The following is an 18,819-nucleotide window of genomic DNA, read 5'->3' as shown; positions in this document are numbered from 1 at the left end:
TTGAAGGTGATTTCCCGTGATCATCATGCTACTCCAGAGCCACAGTACCAGTATCAGCAACATTCCTTGAGCACCCAGGTAGTGGAAGGACTCATGCCAACTGGGTTCCGAGGTGTTCAGACACACTTTTAGAAAATAAACACCAATAAAGTTAGCATAGAACTTGATGTGTGAGCCACAAAGACAATGGATGATTGTCACTCAAAAAAGAAAGGGATGTCTCTGAGACCAGAGTAGCCTGAGAGACTCACAGAGGAGCTCAACATTGACAGGGGCTTGACAGGAGGCATGAACGATGAGAAGGAGCTAGGAAATGAAATGGCACTGGCAGGGTGTGCTTCGCTGCACCGACCTGGAGACGGTAGGGATGGAGCTGGAATCTGACTCTGCCTGTCTCTCCTGACCACAGAATCCCACTTAACCTCAGGTTATTCACGTATAAATCAGAATGGACTCAAACTTAAGATGAGTGAGGTATTGGAAGAAAGTGCATACAAGCATGGCGCATAGCAGGAACTCAATAGATGGTACCTGGCCTTAATAACAGTAATAGAACCAGCGTTAGAATTGAAACAAAAAGAAAGACCAGTCCCTGGTAATAAGTAGTCTAGCAGTTCCTAGAAATTCAATCAGGCTGTAATTGATTTTGAAACTATCAAACTAAGTGTAAATGAAATAATGGGAAATTTGAATACTGAGTGAATATTTCCAAAATTTATTATTGCATTTTTCTTATGATAATGGCTCTGTGGATACGTCTTCCATGAGTCCTTATCTTTTAGCAGTACATACTATAATATTTATAGATGAAATAGTATTGTATCTTGAATTTGCTTCAACAATAAGAACAAGTATTTGGTCAGACTTCATATGCTGTAAATTATCTCAAGTGTTTGGTGGAGGGCTCACTGAATGTTAAGCAAACAGGACCTGTTGTAAAAGATTCCTGCACTGTCTATATTTTACAGATGAGGAAACCAAGAACACTTGAGGTTGAGTTACACGACCAGCGTCACACATAGATTATAGATGAGGTAGGCTCTGTACTTAGACAGGTCCAGTGTCAGAGCCCCACTATTATTCTGTGAGTTGTCTAGCTCTGGTGATAGAACAGATTAAACAAGGAAATGGCATTTGATAGAATATATTACAATCATTAAAACTGATGTTCACCAATGTTTATGATTTGTAAAGGAAATCTATCAAAATGAAACAAAGAAAATCCAGTATAGAAAATAATGGGCAAAATTTTCTCAGCTGTATTAAATGAAAACACAACACAGCAAAACAAACAAACAAAGCTAGAAGAACACAGAGTGTTTTGAATGATGGTCTCTGAGTAATTAAATTGGGTCTTAACTTTTCTAGATTTCCAAATGTATTTTCAAATATATTATCTAACATTTTAAATCAGAAACATTTAAATAATAATAGCATGATAGTCCCACCCAGGTTCTTCATTAATGATATCTGTGTTGTGAAGGGTATGAAGTCAAAAAACAAACGCATATCAACAAACGGTGCAGGACAAGTGGGTATTCACAGGCAAAAGATTGAAATTAGACCCCTTCCTCACAACAAATACAGAAATTAATGGAAAATGGATAAAGACCCAACTGTGAGAGCTAAAACTCTAAAACTTCTAGAAGAAAACACACATAGATCTTCGTAACCTCGGACTAAGTGATGGTATCCTAGCCATGACGTTAAAAGCACACATAATTAGAGAAAGAAAAATAGATAAATTGGACTTCATCAGAACTAAAACTTTTGTACTTCAAAAGATACTGCAAAGAAAGTGGAGAGACAACCAATAGAAAGGGATAAAATATTTGCAAATCATATATTTTAAAAGTGAACCATATTCAGAATATATGACACGTTCTCATAGCTATACAGAAACATGAAAAAGAAGCTATTTTAAAAACTGGCACAAGATTTAAATAGCGATTTCTTCAAAAGCATATGTATACAAATGGACAATAAGCACATGAAAAGATGTTCGGTATCACTAGTCATTAAGGACTAATGTAACCATATAATTGTGACTTTTCTGTGGCCAAAACCACAGTATGATGTTATATCACACCCAGTAGGATTTCTGTTATTCAAAAAGCTAGACAATAGCACGTATGGACAAGGGAGCAGAAAAGCTGGAACCCTAATACACCACTGATGGACATGAAAAGTGGAGTAGCTACTACTTTGAAAAACAGCTTGGCAGTCCTTCAAACGGTTAGTTAAGCATATAGTTGCCATATGACCCAGCAACCTCTCTTCTAGGCACATATCTAAGAGAACAGAAAACAAATGTCCACACAAAATGTACACATGAATGTTATGGCAGCATAATAACAGATAAAGAAACGGAACCATCCCAATGTCCAGCAACTGATAAATGGTTTAACAAAATGTGGTGCTTTCACTGTATGAAATATTCTCTGGCAATAAAAAGGGATAAAGCCTTGAAAAATGCTATGACACGGATGAATCCTGAAAACATTGTGTCAAGGAGAAAAAAAACACCACAGGAAAGTCGCAAATTATATGGTAGTGTTTATATGAGAGGTCCAGAACAGGCAAATCCAGAGAGACAGAAAGCAGATTAGTGGTTTCCAGAGACTGGCAGAGAGGCGAATGGAATGATGGAAATATTCTGAAATTAAATACTGGCAATGGCTGTATAACTGTAAATATGCCTAAAATCACTGAATTGTCCACCTTAATGTAGTGAATTTTATGGTATATAAACTACAACTCAATAATTGTAAAAAGAAAGACAAACATATAAAACGCAAACTACCTATTTGGTGAGATGGGATTCTTTTACCATATTCCTGTATAGAATGCAATTAGGGTCATAAAGAGGAAAAATGAATCAAAAAGATACTGACTGGACTTCTAGTTCTGACACTTACTTGCAAATCAGTAAACCTCCAGGAACCTCCATATGTTAAACTAAGATGTTAATACCTGCCCTACTAGTTCAGGAACAAGGAATATATGTTACTGGCAATTGCTAGTTAATTTTATGATGCTTATTCCTTTGTACCATTATAAGAAACAGAAAACGGGCCAACGAACCATGGTTCTGTTTCAGGTATTTACAAAGAACAAATGTCCCAAATTCCACCCAAACTCTTTCTGGTGTATTCATCATTTTCCTGAACTATATACTGCACCATAGTAAGTAGCATGGAAGACTATCCCAACAGAGGACATCCTTTGTTCAGGACCATCTCATAGCTGATGTCTCCTTCACTTCAGTTCCAAGCCACATTTCCTAGGGGCAACTGGTGTGGCTCAAAGAATTGGTTAAAAAATCCATCTGAAGCCGGGTTTGGTGGCTCAGCCTGTAATCCCACACTTTGGGAGGCCGAGGTGAGTGGATTGCCTGAGTCCGCGGGTTCGAGACCTGCCTGGGGAGCTTGGTGAGACCTAATCTCACAATAAATCAAAAAATTAGTTGGGCGTGGTAGCGCGCGCCTGTAGTTCCAGCTACTTGGAAGGCTGAGGTGGAAGGATAGCCAGAGCCCAGCAGGTTGAGGTTACGGGGGCCGGGAGGGGAGCGGCCACTGCACTCCAGTCTGGGCGACAGAGTGAGACTCCAACTCAAACAAACAAACAAAATCCATCTTAAATACATCACAAGTACTGACAGTAGAGGAAGTCATTAGAAATATCAGAAAGAGAAAAAAGTTTGGAAATAGTGACATAGGAAGCATGCTGAAGAGGCTGAGCGCACATTTGTGTATTTAACTTAAAGACCAAAAATGAAAAGTGGGAGGAAATACAGAGGATATTCCAAATATGCAGGCAAAAGATACCATGGCATGGACAGAAGAAAATTAATAAGAACTGTTCCAGACAAAGCCAGACAAAGGAACCAACAAAAGTCAGGCTAGCCTGGCACTGTGGCTCAAGTCTGTAATCCTAGCACTTTGGGAGGCCGAAGCAAGAGGACTGCCTGAGCTCGGGGATTCGAGACCATCCTGGGCAACTTGCGAGACTTCGTCTCTACAATAAATAAAAAAAAATAGCCAGGGAAGGTAGCGAGCGCCTGTAGTTCCAGCTACTTGGAAGACGGAGGCAGAAGGATCACCTGAGCCCAGCAGGTCCAGGCTGCGGTGGCCGTGAGTGTACCACTGCACTCTAGCCTAGGCGACAGAGTGAGACTCTAACTCAAAAAAAAAAAAAAGTCAGGCTAAGTTTAAAACAATAAGATCTAGGGGAAGCTTGAATAATGTCCCTGGAGAAATGCAGAGAGGTGCGCTGTTAATTTTCTTCCAAAGAGAAGACTTGGGCATAGATGCTGAAAACAGCACTTGTGTACTCAGTGCCTGGGCCCCATAGTGTTTATTCTGTCTGTGCTCCTTCTAGCAATTGGGACCACTCAAAGGATGGCATTCCACTTTTCAGGGGAAGTAGTTCAGAGACTGCTCCCAGTGTGAACGTTCAGTAGCACTCTGCGTGTCTTTGGTCATATTAAGAAGGTGGGACCTGCTTTATTTCAAGTGCCCATGCATAGCCCAACACACTGTTGGCCTTAAAATTTTTGCCAGTAATTTTCTCCCAAGAAGCATAGCCTCCTTTCCAGCAATAATAAACAAGTAATTCAAACTAATTGGGGTAAAGGTCTCTGTATGAATGAATGGAGAGCTTAAATTATAGTATTTTTCAAAGTAAACACGGGGTACTTTCTGTCTCTGTTCTCAAGTTCCAGCAGTAAGTCTGACTTACTGGAGCATTGTTTTATCAAGGTGCTTGGAAAATGAGTTTTAATGACTTGATAAGAATGATTTATAATTGTCATCATTGTTTGTATGTAAATAGTATCTCAAAATGATCAAAACATTTTACTTTAATAGCCTAAATGCTGCTCTTGAAATATTATTTGCTCAACAATTTTTTTTCATCAAGAAAACAAACTTAAAAGTACTGCAAAGATGGAGAGCATACTAAACATTTTGTTCTTATGCTTGAAAAATGTTAAGCATTTATATTGAATAATGAGATGTTAGGGTTTTTAATTACCTGAACTTTTCTAGAGAATTCATGCCATGATTATCACTCTTTGTCCAAGGTGTATATTCACCATGATTAATTTTGTCAATATAATGAATTCATAATATTGTGAAGGAGTGTGAAAAAAGCCCCAGGGCAGGAACTCTGACTCGCCTGTTCCAGTCCCAACCCGCTGATGAAGTAAATATGAGCTTCCAGGCAGGGTTTTTAAAGGCTCAGACATTTGCTCAAGTCACCTGCAGAAGAAGGCTATCTCACCAGACACATGATATTGTTCTTATTGGTTTACCCATACTCCTTTGTGGTAAAAATAATTTAAGATGACTTCAGTATCTCTAAGCCTCCTCCAGGGTTAGAGTCTACGATCCTTTGATTACATTTGTAGACTGACGAATTGGAACTGGAGATATTAACAATCCAGTTAACACAATAGAAATGGAAGTCCACCCCTTCCTATACTCGGCTGGCTCCTTGGTCATGGGCCGCGTGCTGGCCTGTAATCATCCATCCAGTTCAGTTGCACTGCTAGTGTACACCTGCAACAATAACCTGAATATGCAATTTTGCTGAGGAGCTATGCAGACTCTCTAAGCAGAGAACAGAGAGCACATCAACGACGAAGGCTGTCTACAGGCGTGGGTATCGCACGGCCTGACTCTGGCCTCTGGGTGATACAACAGAGCATATGGGAGAAACGGGAGTGCCTGCCGTACCTTTTTTGCAGAAGGGCCCTTCATAAGGCGAATTGGTGCAATCGCATAAGTAGCCGCTGTGCTTCTCCACACACTTGCCCCCGTTGTGACAGATGCCACCGTAGCTGCTGCAATGGCCCGGGCAGCCTGGCCTCACTCCAGATGTGACCTTTGCCCTCTCCTCCAGGTCCAGTTTCTGCCCATTCAAGTGTAAGGAGCGGATGCATCCTAGGAAGCCTTTCTGTCTTGATGAGGTTCCCCCTAAGAGGTTAAAAAAGGAAGAGAAAAGAAAAGTAAGTCCTCAAAGGGCTTGATGGTCTTAGGTTTCATGTGGGCGTTAGTAGTTAACAGTTAACTATTGTTTTTGTTGTCATGCTGAATGAATTCTTCCATTAAAGTTTCCAGTGAGAGTCGGGATTTCAAAAAGCCTCAAAAAAATGTGTGTGTTTCCAGGCTGGGAAACACTCCTTCTCCCAATCAAAATGAGAGAGAAAGGGGTCGGGGGTGGGGGGAACTGGTTCTTGTGGAAATCTGTATTTTATAAGTTTAAAAGTAAATTTTCAGATGGCCGTGTTCCTTGCAAATAAAATGGGTTTTACACAGTCTACAGCATACTTTCATCTGAAGTAGAAAACATGAGTGGGATTTTCCATTCTGACAACATCAGGCACAAGCCGTTGGGAGCAACAACTTTGAAAACTGCAGCAGGTTTCCTAATTCCTGTGCAGTGCAGTGCAGTGCAATGCAGTGTATAGGAAAGTGGGTAGATTCTAGAGCCAGACAGATATGGGTCAAATTCAACGTCAACTTGCTGAATAGCAGTATTGAGCACTGAATCACCTAAGCCTCAGCTGTTTCATCTGGAAAACAAGAATAAATCTATTTTGTGTGTTTATGGTGAGACTTAGCTAAGATCCTAGACCACAACATATGCCCAATCATTGCTTTTCTCTTATATCTTCTCTTGAGTCCTCACAATGGTTAGAATCAGTATGTCTTTCATATATATGTGCTGATTGATCCTAAAGCTTAACATTATATTATTATTTGGAAGATAGATTTCTCCTTCTGTGATGCAGATTAAGGTTGGTTATAACCCAACTTTCTGCTGCGGGTACATCTGGAAGGTTTCAGGGAGTTTTGATCTGTTCCTTGCAAATTACTCAAAAATAAGGCAGCATCAAAGTTTCAGAGTGTTTCGTTGCCATTGGAAATCCAGGATTCTCCCAGCCCGTCCCTTTCATAACAGAAAAAAAAGAATGTGTGTTGGGAGACAAGCTAGAAATCAAACTAAGTCCCATAGGTGGGTATTTATTTGGTGCTGAGAATTCTGGGAGATCTCAGGAGAGGCAGAGAGACAGCCTGTCTTTAAAGAATGCAGGTTTCATTCCAGATCCTTGGCCCCAAGTCTGTACACCTGGACAAGTGAAAGACACATACATCTTCAAGGTCGACCAGAGGTATTAATGGAGAGGAGGAGAAAGGGCCTAGGAAAACCTCAGGGCAGGTGTTCCCATCAAGGTGGATAAGATAGGAATTTGAAATGTGTTATCCCAGACAGGGAACGTAGCTGTTAAACAAGAGACAAAGTTGTAAGTTGAAGGGACCAAAGGCCAATCTAAAGAATTCCTGGAGTTAGTCAGCTGGGCCCAAGGATGGGCAGAGTGGGGCAAGGGAAAGGAAGGACATAGTTAGACGGGAGGACGGTAGGAAGTATGGGTGAGGGGAGTACAGGTCTTCCCTCCATAAATCACACCAGGTCCCCAGACCCCTCAGTATGTTTATGACATTCACTGGCTGCATTCAGAAACAGAAAATTCCTAAGAGATCAATCTAGACTTTTATTTTGAAGTAATGATAAAGCTCCACTGTCTTTTCAGTTCTGATAAGTGATTCCCAAGCAGGCCAGGAGGCCAAACCCAAATTGCATTCTCCTGTCTGTCTCAATTTTGGTGAGTGAATCTCTTTAACCACAAGATAAATCAATTATAAACACAAGCAGATCATAGAGGAAGGCTCATTACTTCTTTCCTGAAGATTGTGCAGAATAAAGAGGAGAGAATTTGTGTCCAAATGTTTTGCTTGCTTTTGTTCCCTTATTTTGCAGTCACTCCCCATGGTGGATATGAATAACTTTCCATATATCTTGTTAGTGTCATTTTTCTTTTAGTAGAGGTGAAGAATGCAAGATCTATTGCACATTTTCTTGCGTGTGACTTAGTCAACAAGTTTATAAATGGAGCAGAAAGTGACTGAGGTGGTTTCTCCCACAGAAATGCACTCCTTGAGGTTTGAGATGTACAGTCTGGTGAGAATGCCCTAAGACAAGGGGATCATTTCAATTACAGATGCTGACAAAACATAATTATACAGTGAGCTATGAACTAAGTTGAAGGGAACTACATTTCCATTTTTACCTGGTTGTGTTTTAGTCTTCACAAAGGAGAAAACTTGAGGTTAGGCTGATTTTTCTTTATGAAGAGATACATGCAGACTAAGAACAGAATATTTTTAAAGATATACTCTCCCCACACCACACACACACATACACAGACCCAGAGTGGATTTTGTCTGCATTCTCTGATGCCATCCCTTACTATGTGAGTGCTGCCAGAGGAGTGACCCTTCTGTGAAGCTTAAACAACATGCAGAAATGCAAGAGAAATGCAACTCCTCCTCCTCACTCCCAGTCTTCCTTCCCCTACCCAGTCTTGGGGATTTGTTCTCTCAGATGTCTCTGAATCCATCTGTTTCTTTCTACACCTAGAGCAATGTTCTCAGTCTAGTCTCTCGCCCCCATCTGAATCCCTGCAATAACATTCTACCTTTAACTCTGATTCTTCCCATTCATTCGCCCCTGTGTAGCCAGATTGGATGCAGATTTGAAAATCGGATTCTCTATTCCTGTAGAAACCCTCCAGGAATCAGTCATTGTCCTAAAGGTCAAGCTGAAATTCCTCAACATGGCTGAAACAGCGAACGAGAGCAGGTCGTGCCTGATCTCACGGGCTTCCTCCTCCCACGTTCCCTGCTCTGACTCCAGTGCACCAGGCATTCGGAACTTGTGGGTCCCCAAAGTCGTGTGGTCTGTTTTGACTCTGGACCTCTTCGGTATATTGTGTTTAGATGGTATGTAATCTTCCTCGTCTGCTCCACTCCGTGTCCTTCACCCCTGCAACCGCAGACACACTTGCTGCACTCAGCCACTTACTGTTCTGCTCACCTAGCATTTAATTATTTTAATTAGTTGTCAAGTTGTCAGTTTTTTTAAAGCAAAAGAATATGTTTTTAATTCTAGTAAGTTCCCCATCGAAAGATCAGAAGATCTGTGAATAATGAGCCTGCTTTTCTGCACGACAAACCTCAGCTGTAGCTACACTGGGGTCAGCTCCTTTAAGATAGGGCATGAACTCCAACCCCACCGGGGTCACTTCATTCATTCATATTGCCTTCCTGGCTATTGCAGGCATTTAATTTTTCAGCAGTTGTTCTAATATGCTTTCCTCTTTATTTATTTGCCTCTCCTCTCGTATATAGTTCACTGTAAGAAATATGTAGCGTTATACTTAGAGCGACTTAAAGTCATTTTTTGAGACTCAGACTTAATCTCTAAGGTCTTTGAGAATCAGAACAATGTCTCTGATTCCTAAAATAAATATATTTCAAGCACACTAGTTGTATACTAGAAATCTTATGCTAAACTCATTGAATTCTCAGTGAGAAGGGAACTAGTTTTTATGTTATAAACATTACCTAATTGAGAAAACTTAGGGTCAAGAGTCAAACAGATTTTATGTGGAAGAGTCAGGAGTCAGGCAGAATCTGGTGACCGTCAAAGCCCTCATATAGCTCATACCCTAAAATCCTCAAATGAACTATTATATTAGACAATTTGGGTTAATACCACACCTGCGTGATTATTCTACTTTCTTTCTCTGATCTAGTACAGGTTTTCTCCCACCAAGCAATATACACACGTGCATTTATCCTCTTGGCTTCCATATCACTCTTCTTGACAACCGAAACCATTAGTTGGCTGGCCTAGCTAGAAGCAATTTTGTATGATACTCTTCAGTTGGCCCTCGGTATCAGGTGGGTTCATTATGATGATGTTTCCTTGGACTGAGTATGAATCAACTCTTAAAAACTTCGCTATCATCATTCTAAGCCTGTCTTAGAAAACCTCCAAATGTCAGTTCAACAAATGCTCATTGCTTTCAGAGAAGTATCTCAATTCCTTGTGCCCTCTTTGAGCACAAGTATAAGAGCCTCTATTTCTCTCATGTGTGTCTGCCCTTTCTTGTACATGCACGAGCAAAGTTTGTGCGCAGAGAAACCCCTGGGGAAACAGTGTACCGGGTTGGGATCTTATTTCATACAGAACAGGGTGATACCAGCTTTTCTTCCTCCCTGTCTCTCTCTCTTCTTCCTTCGTTTTTTTCTGCCCTTAAACATGAAGCAGCTTGTTTTCTATTGAAGTTCAGTTGCATTTACCACCTGGATTTCAAATGCTAAGGTGACAGCAGGTTTAGCATATATATAAATAAAAACAAGTACACTAACCCATCAATTATCTTCTTTTGAAAATTCTGCTTCTCCAAGTGGCAGACTCTTACCTAGGAGAAAATCCTATTGGAGACTTTAATTCCAAAATATGATTTAAAAAAAAAAGCATGTATTTGGTTGAGTTTTGCCAGATGGAGTGATTTCTTACTCATAAATCACTAAACACGCAATTTAATAATACTGTAGTACTAACTGGATGCTCCAAATGTAAAATAATGGCAGTAGCAGTGAATCTGAACTGAGTTGACTTCATATCAAACATCTTCTATATGCTTCGTTGATTCAATCCTTACTACAAATTGTGGCACCCAAACCAAATGTCAAACTCCCTTGCCAAATTGGAAAAGAGCTGAGTAATAACTTGTATTTGGTTAACGATAGATTAACATAACCTCCTTGTTTGTTGGTAGAAACAAATGTAAAAAATTTTGAAGAATAATCATGAATGCATTTCAAAAATTATTAAAGCATTATTATTGCACTTTTTAGAGACAGTAGCCCAGTATGAAGCTGGGAGGAGTATTACAACCAAAGCTATTTAATTACCTTTCTACATAGTCATTATAAATTGGGGGGAAAGAATGACAAAGAGGAATGGTGAACAAATTATGGTAATTCCATGTGGAGAATTGCCATGAAACCATTTAAATGTATGATAATGAGAAAACTCAACTTTAACGATAGTGGTTCCCTTTAATTCTCTTTGTTTGAATTTTGTGTTATAGCACAAAAGCAAAAGCGCACAAGAAAACAACTTAATAAATGCTCGCAAAATGAACAATGCATAGTGCTGCTATGAAAAATCTTCTGTATTTCTTTTGGTACACATTTCTGTTGGGTATATACCTAGGAATAGAATTGTTAGGTCATGGGATATGCATATTTGACTTCAGTAGATAATGCAAAACAGTTTTGTTAAATAATGTGCTTATTTACTCTCTTGCCAGCAATAAATGAGAATTTTGATCATTCACATTCTCAGAATGATGGGTTTTTAAACGTTATCTGATCAATATGCTAAATCCCAATGATTATTTTTCAAACTACAGATGAAGAAAAAAAAAGTTAGCAGTTGGACTAAACTTCTCCTGGCCCTAGAATATTTATTGGGAACACTGATTTATACTTTCCATTTCTACCTGTGGTTTGTGATTTATTTAGAGCCTCCCTTATGCTGGGCTCAAAGTAGATCTTTACCACTGTTTAAGGTCCAAATGACCTCCAAGTACATAAAACGATGTCAATCTCAAAAGAGACAACGAATGAGACAACTGCTAATAATAATGATAAAATACTGAAGCATCTAGAGGGCCTCTGGTCTTTTGGAAACATGAAACAAGAGGGAAACATCATCATCCACATTTTCCTGATGGGAATGCGGGCACCACGTGAGGCTAAATGGCCTTCGGGAATAAAACAAAGGAAGTAGAAGAAGAAAAGAGAAAAAAACGATGACACTGAATAGACACAAGGATAAAAATGATGAAATCAGAGGAAACACATAATAAAGGAAAAGGGAAAACTATGGGAGGGGGAAACTATAGGCTTCAGAAACTCCAGAATAGTGTAGGTATTGAAAAAGGGAGTGGAAACTCATCTACATAGACACACTCATACACACATGCATATACGTATATATGTATACATACATTATTTATGTATATTATATAGCTATATAATGTGTACATGTGGTGTGTGTGTGTATCTCTCTCTGTCTCTCTCTCTCTCTCTCTATCTCTAGAACTGGTCCTCTGCCCACTTCACAACTGCTTAGAGCAGACCCCTTGAAACAAGGCTCATGTTTGTATGAGTGGGTATGTGGGTGAGAACCCAGTGAGTCTGAATCTATCCTTCAGAACAATGACCTCATTCTGTCAATAGCCATGACCCCCCTATTTTTTACGAACTAATTTCTCTGAGATGGGACTGGAAGAAGAAAGGCAGAGGGGGAAGAATACTTGAGAAGAAAGATTTATGGGGATAGGGTATGCAAAGCAGAAGGGTAACTGGCCTTGTTGGGTAGGAGATCGCCATCTCACAAATTTAAGACAAACTCGAGCTGCAAGCAGGACTCCAGTGTGGTGCAGATGGTGGCAGGGCTGACAGTGTCCACGGTAAACACCCCGAGTAAGCAGCAGGACACAGTCTCTCTGAGGAACTGGAGTGTTTGGGTTTCAGCTGTCTTCCCGGAAAAAGCAAGTGACTGGCTAAACATGGCGAGGAATCTGCCCCCTGCACACCACGCATGCACACAAGTCCCAGACTGCCTTCCAAGGGCTGATTCCTTTAGACGCTGCACACATTTCACATTAACCTTATTTCCTCATTTAAAGGATGGCAGAGACATAGGATCACACAAGGTATGATGGATGGAGCCCGGAGCCCACCTCTGCATGGGGTTAGGAGTTACATCCATTCTGCTCTGCTCATCGCCCCTTGAATGCACACCCTACACAACACGCCGTAAAGGACCTGCTTTGACATCCAGTGCACCTCCTCCCCTTAGCCTGCACTCTGTAGAGAGCAACAGGTCCTGGGTGTCTCCGTGGTCTCACTGCCCAGCCCAGGGCCGATACCAGAGCACGTACTCAGAAAACATTGTTCAATAAACTATGAAAGAAAAACAATGTGAGAAAAAAGGAGGAAGGATGCAGAGAAGCAAAGGGAAGGATCAGACCAGGCCATGCTTCCACCCCATCCCAGAAAGTGACACAAACTTCACCAAAGGACCCAGAGGCTGTAAAGAGTGTTTTGGACAAGGAAGCCAGAGAGGCGAAGAATGATTTCTGGGAGAATAAAGAACACACTCAGCTTAGGAAAATTACTTCAATCTAGAAATAACCATGGAACATAGGCTAGCCTTTTGCTGCTGCATCATTCTCAGAGAAAGAGGATGGTCAAAGCAGGACCATGACAGCCCAGATGACCCAAACCCATGTGTGCAAAATGTGATCGGCTTTCAGGTTATTTCATGAAAGGTGTCCTTGTCTCACAAAGGGAGGCCCAGCCCTGGCCTAGGCGTATGATCTCACTGCCAGATTGGTCAAAATTCTCCATGAACAAGGGATATCTTACTGCATAGATTAAGGGGATAATAATAGCCATTGGAATACAACCTCTGAGGAAGGTGTGGGTGAACTTTATAACAATTTGAAAATGTGCTTTTGAAAATCCCTTCACCTTTAAGGCTGATGGCTGAGAAAACAGTAGCTGTAGCTTTTCCCTTATAAAGGCCCTACCCTCGGCTTTTGAGACATTCACTCTTCAGGTACACAAACGTGTGGGGACACTTCTGCTGATTTTTGAGAAGAAAGAGTACAATCCAGTGTAAGGAAGAACCCTCACCCCTGGAGCTATGACACTAGCTGAGTGTCCTTCAAATGTCAAAGTCCCCCGTTCTCAGGAGAGCCTCATTATTTGCCACCGAGGCCAGGGCACCAGCCATTTCCCATTTGAAAAGGTTTTTTCTTTATAACTCTTACTTAATGACCCCAAATAGGCAATCCCAGGGGAAGAGGGACACCCACTGCCACATCCAGTCTTTGAAACTGATTAGCAATGCATTGATTATTATTAAGCCAAATGGGCAGATGGAATAACTGAGTTTCAAAGAAGGTACGTGGCTTCCCTAACACCGTAAAGCTACTAGAGAAATGGCCAGGATTTGGAACGCTGCATTGATTCACTTTCATTCATTCATTAGTGATTCATCGAGTGAATGCTAAATATATCAGAAAACCTACATTGGGCCCAGAGGATGTAAAGATGAATTAAGCACTATGTCTGCCCACAAGGAAGCGGCTGGAAAGGAAAGAGATGACAGTCAAATCATTACAAGGAAGTGTGATGTGTGTGCCTCCAGAAGTGGTGGTGGGGGGGTATATTAGAATAGACTCTCCTCAGAGGAGACAGTTAATCTGAATCTTCACAAATCTGCATTATCCAGTTTTCTGAGTTTTCATCTTGGAGGAGCTACTTTCTATTGTTCTAAAGAATTTCTCCAGAATTACCTTGGACCTCACCCCCCAGTGTTCAGGTCCAAGCGAAAATCTGTCCTAAAGGCACCTTCAGGATATTAAAGTATTCAGTTTTCAGAAATTGGATTAAAATTTTACTTTCTTAACCCTAAAATACTTCATGCTATGCCCCCCCCCAAAAAAACCCCAGCATGATCAATGAAGAGTAGCCTACCAAGTAGATCGGGGTGGGGTCAGATCCAGTCTAGTTTGAGAAACAGGACCTTTAAAGGATCATGGAGTGAAATGATGCAAACTTGCTTTAAATAACCCATTTGCTTTAAAGGATATTTTGGAGAAGCAACTTGGACAGACATTATTTTATGGAAAATCCTTGGGAGAAATAAAATATAAAATTTGCTTGAGAAGCCTAATTTGATTTTTTTTAAGAGTGTATTTATGTAGGCTGCACAAAAAAAGAAACGTCTCTAGTGCTGTCTCAGATGGCGCTCTTCAGCAAGCAGGCTCCGACTGAGATGGAGATAGAGAACATTTTTTAGGGGGAGTCCTTATGAACCACACTTATGGGTGAACAGAAAGAAGTGGAAGTAGGAGGGGGCAGAGGAGACGTGAGCTGTCATTCAGGCTGGACCACAGCTAGCACGGCCCCACTAGCAGTGCTGAAGTCAGAATAAATAGTCAGAGAGGCTCCTCCTTGGACCAAAATGACTGTACTTTGCACCCTGGCTTCAGTTGGTCATTGGATGTAAATCCCCCAGGAAAGAACATGACCTTGGTCAACGTTTCTCTGTAGCTGAGGTAGCTCCTGAAAGAGCAGGGAGATGCAGACGGTCTACCAACTGCACTCCCAGCCCCAGGGCAACAAGTCCTTCCTCTAAGGGGAACCCGGGAAATGCCTTCTAGGGCCTGCCACCGGTTTCCAAGCCCCTCCACACACAGCAGACATGGTCTGAGGCACTATCCTTGCCTGGTAGCTTGAGACATAGATGAAAAAGCTAGCAGCCATACTAAAGCATGGCACTTCTTACCTCCTATTCCACAAAACCGTCTTCCCTACTGAAGTGGTTAGAAGCCACATACATTTCTCCTGAAATCAGAAAAAAAACTTGATAACAAAATGAGAACAAGTATGAATCTGCCAGTAGCACTTTAGTGCGCGTTTGGATCCTTCCTATCCACTGCTCTGCTCTAGGGCTTTCTGACCGCTGAGTCGTGGGCTAAACTCTAGGAGGTGTCATGGCCTCGGTACGGCTGCCTCCCTGAGTTTGCTCTTTTCCAACTTGCAGTTTTTCTTGTAGCTGGTCAGCATCATGGTCACATGAGCTCAAGGGCGCTTTTCTTTGGCTTCTGTCTATGGTGCCTTAGAATGGGTCCTTGAACGTCTAGGAAGCACTGTTGATTGTCCAGAGAGATCTGGCTTGAGTTTCTTTTTTTAAAGATAATTATAATCGCAGCTCCACATAAATTATGCTGTCCTAATTTTTTCTTTGTGTACTGAGTTATAAATGTCAACAACTGGAAGAGCCAGGAGAATCAAGTTACTACTTCTAACATTGAGTTTTTGTGTGGTCTGGATCTCAGGGCCTCTCCCTCTGGGATGCATGAGAAAATGTGCCCAACTGCACTCTTCTTTATAAAAAAGACAGTGGTGTCCTGATATGTTTTGCCAATGGCAAAAAGCAAAACACGACAAAATCCCACCTTTCTACTCAGCTCCCATTTCCCCTCACCAATCCAATGGAGACCAGAAAGGATGAAACGAGTTCCAATTAAAACAGTAAAGGTCATACGCAAACATTTCATATTAGGGAGAGAAAACACTAAAATGTGCATTGAGAAGGGTTAAACGTTGTCTGTCAACAACTTCAGGAAGACACAAAATTGCTGAAAGGATGACTTAATCATTCACTTTCCTGAATATAAACACTGAACTAGTGTCCTTTCACATTTTCGATCTATAACAATCAAATTTTATGGAGCACTGATGTGAGGGGAGGAATATTTTTTTTTTTTCACTAAAGAATCATGTTTGACAGCTCCTGGGTACTCTTCTAGGAGTTTGTTATGCAGCAATTAAAACACTCATGAGACCTGCTTGCTAGTGTTTGGAAGTCTCTTTCTGACTTCTTGAGCTAATCAGAACAATCTGTGATTGTTAATTTTTTTTTTTTTTTTTTTGAGCTGGAGTCTCACTCTGTCGCCCAGACCGGAGTGCAGTGGCTGCTCCTGGTCACCGCAGCCTCGACCTGCTGGGCTCCAGCGATCCTTCTGCCTCAGCCTTCCGATTAGCCGGAATTACAGGCGCGCGCTACCATGCCCGGCTAATTTTTTGAATTATTGTAGAGATGAGGTCTCGCCAAGTTGCCCAGGTGGGTCTCGAACCCGCGGGCTCAGGCAATCCACTCACCTCAGCCTCCCAAAGGCATGGGATTACAGGCTGAGCCACTGAGTCTGGCTCAATCTGTGATTTTTATGGGGAACATCAGAAGTTCTATATTAATTTTTTTTCTTAAAAATGATTCAGGTATATGATCTCTGGCATATTATTTAATTAAATAAGTTTTTGAAGGCAAACTGGACACAGTAATCAAAGATTTATATAATGTTGAAAAGACAGTTATTTATTCATTTTTTATTTCACCATTGACATAATGCTATGTATCATCTTTCATGTTCAACGGTTTTATGTCACAAATATGCTAAAAGGTAATTTTCTTTTTTTTAACGTGAAAAGGATGCTTATCTCCTTCCACGCTATAAGTCACAATGACATTTTCCCAAATGGAAAACTCGAAGACACCCACAGGATAAAATATAAGTTACTTTTGTAAGAAGACACCGGCACCTCCTTTGTGTGGCCGCATTATGCCACAGATCACGAGTTTATGCAGTGACAGAGCACAAAATTAATGTGCTCACCAAGCCTGCCTGGTTTCACCACTGACCTTGCTGAGTTTGACATGCTTCACCTGAAAACAGGAATAATAATTCCCTACCAGCCTGGAAGCAAGAACAGCATTTGGAGGGGAATCTTTTTAAATGTTATGATTTATCAAGCCAGTGTAGTATTCTCCCCAGGGGCTTGCAAGTTTGGAGTAACTTCAGTTTATTTTGACACAAATAGAGTAGTTGGGTTGGGGGAAAAGATAAGAGCCCATGGGGAAAAAAGGGTAGAAGGCAATAAAGTCTCAAAATGAGACTCACAGGCCCACACCATCACAGAATTTCCACTCTATAATTGTAGCATATTTGGAAAGGTGTTTTGTTAGGTTTGAAGGGAATGAGACAGTTTCCCTGCTGTTACATACACGTAAATGTGCAGATAAGCGTGACGATCCTTCCTAAGACACACATGCAGAGGGCAGCTATTCAAGTCTTGGAAGATCAGTCACCAGACACTTCATCTTCATTCTGTAGCTAACGATAATAGCCCATCGAGGCTAGTTATTTTTCTCCCAGGATCCCGTGGCTGTTGGTAGCGGACCTGAAACACATACTACATACTCAGATCTCTTCACGTTCGGCAGTGGGTGGTAGCTCTTGGGCTTTCCTTGCCTTATCCTCCTACTGACAGGCACATTAGTGGAGGAATAACGTAGCAGAAGGGCAAGGCCATCAACAATTCCACAGGTGAGGCTGCCACGTGCTTCTAGCATTCATTTCAAAGCTGCGTGTTATGAAGTTTCTTCTCCTACTCTGTTAAAGAAATGTGATGGGCGAAACAGTATGGCTGCAAAAGTTCCTAACCATCATGGTGATGAAACTGCCTGAGGTTAAAATATTCGTTCTGGGAATCCAGCATGCTCTTACGCATGTGTCAGCACTTCAACCTGTCACATTCCAGCGACGGGGGCAGTGCTGAGAGGTGCATCCTATTCTAAAAGTGCAGTCTGTTTCTGACACTCAGGAAGCACTCATGACCACAGCAGCCATGCCAGTGATAACAGTGTTGAAGCCTGCTCCTTTTTGATGGAAAGATCCTTCGATGGCCAAAGGCATCTAGACAGACATATCCAAATTAATATTTAAGTAATGCCACACTCAATCTATCAGGAAAGAGGCATGCGCCAATAATATCTTTTACTGCCCAGCAAATATAAGTAAGTATTCGGTGTCTCCAAATTTCTGAATGATAGAGAATGCAATTCTTCATTTTGGTGACTAAGTAGAGCTTTTTATTTATCTATTTATTTATTGAACAGCTGAATTATGCAAACTGGAAATGTTAGAATTTCAGCTTTGGGGGCTACCTGACATTTCTAAATGGACGTACTGCTGAACACTAAACGTTAAAATAAAAACCAAAAGACTAAAATGACCTCCAACAACATTTTTTCTTCTTCGAGTACATTAAGGCAAATTCAATAAACCGAGTACCATCTGAGATGGGACTTATTGGAGAGAAACATAACCGGAGCAGGTGCTCTTGCCACAGCTGACCTTGGCAAGACATCGCCTCCAGACCGTCGACACGCTCCTACAGCTCACTGCATTTGTGATCAATTTAACTGACGCGTCTGCAGATAAAACCTGCCACGAAACACATCTGCCTTCTTTTC

At 41.2% G+C, this 18,819-nt stretch overlaps 1 protein-coding gene across 1 annotated transcript in view; it reads right to left on the bottom strand.

Moving 5' to 3' along the window:
* CNTNAP5 (contactin associated protein like 5) overlaps window positions 1–18,819 on the bottom strand; it is a 697,937-nt gene that overhangs the window by 135,635 nt on the left and 543,483 nt on the right. The window contains exon 20 of the mRNA XM_021716185.1: window positions 5,739–5,978. Coding sequence (XP_021571860.1) covers window positions 5,739–5,978 — 240 coding nt within the window. The remainder of the gene's footprint in view (window positions 1–5,738; window positions 5,979–18,819) is intronic.

This window comes from Carlito syrichta, unplaced genomic scaffold, assembly GCF_000164805.1.
Source record: "Carlito syrichta isolate Samal-C Ts95f unplaced genomic scaffold, Tarsius_syrichta-2.0.1 Scaffold308256, whole genome shotgun sequence".
In the NCBI taxonomy this organism is placed as follows: domain Eukaryota; kingdom Metazoa; phylum Chordata; class Mammalia; order Primates; family Tarsiidae; genus Carlito; species Carlito syrichta.
The sequence above is the reverse complement of the archived record's forward strand: the minus strand, read 5'-3'. Positions and strand labels throughout refer to the sequence as shown.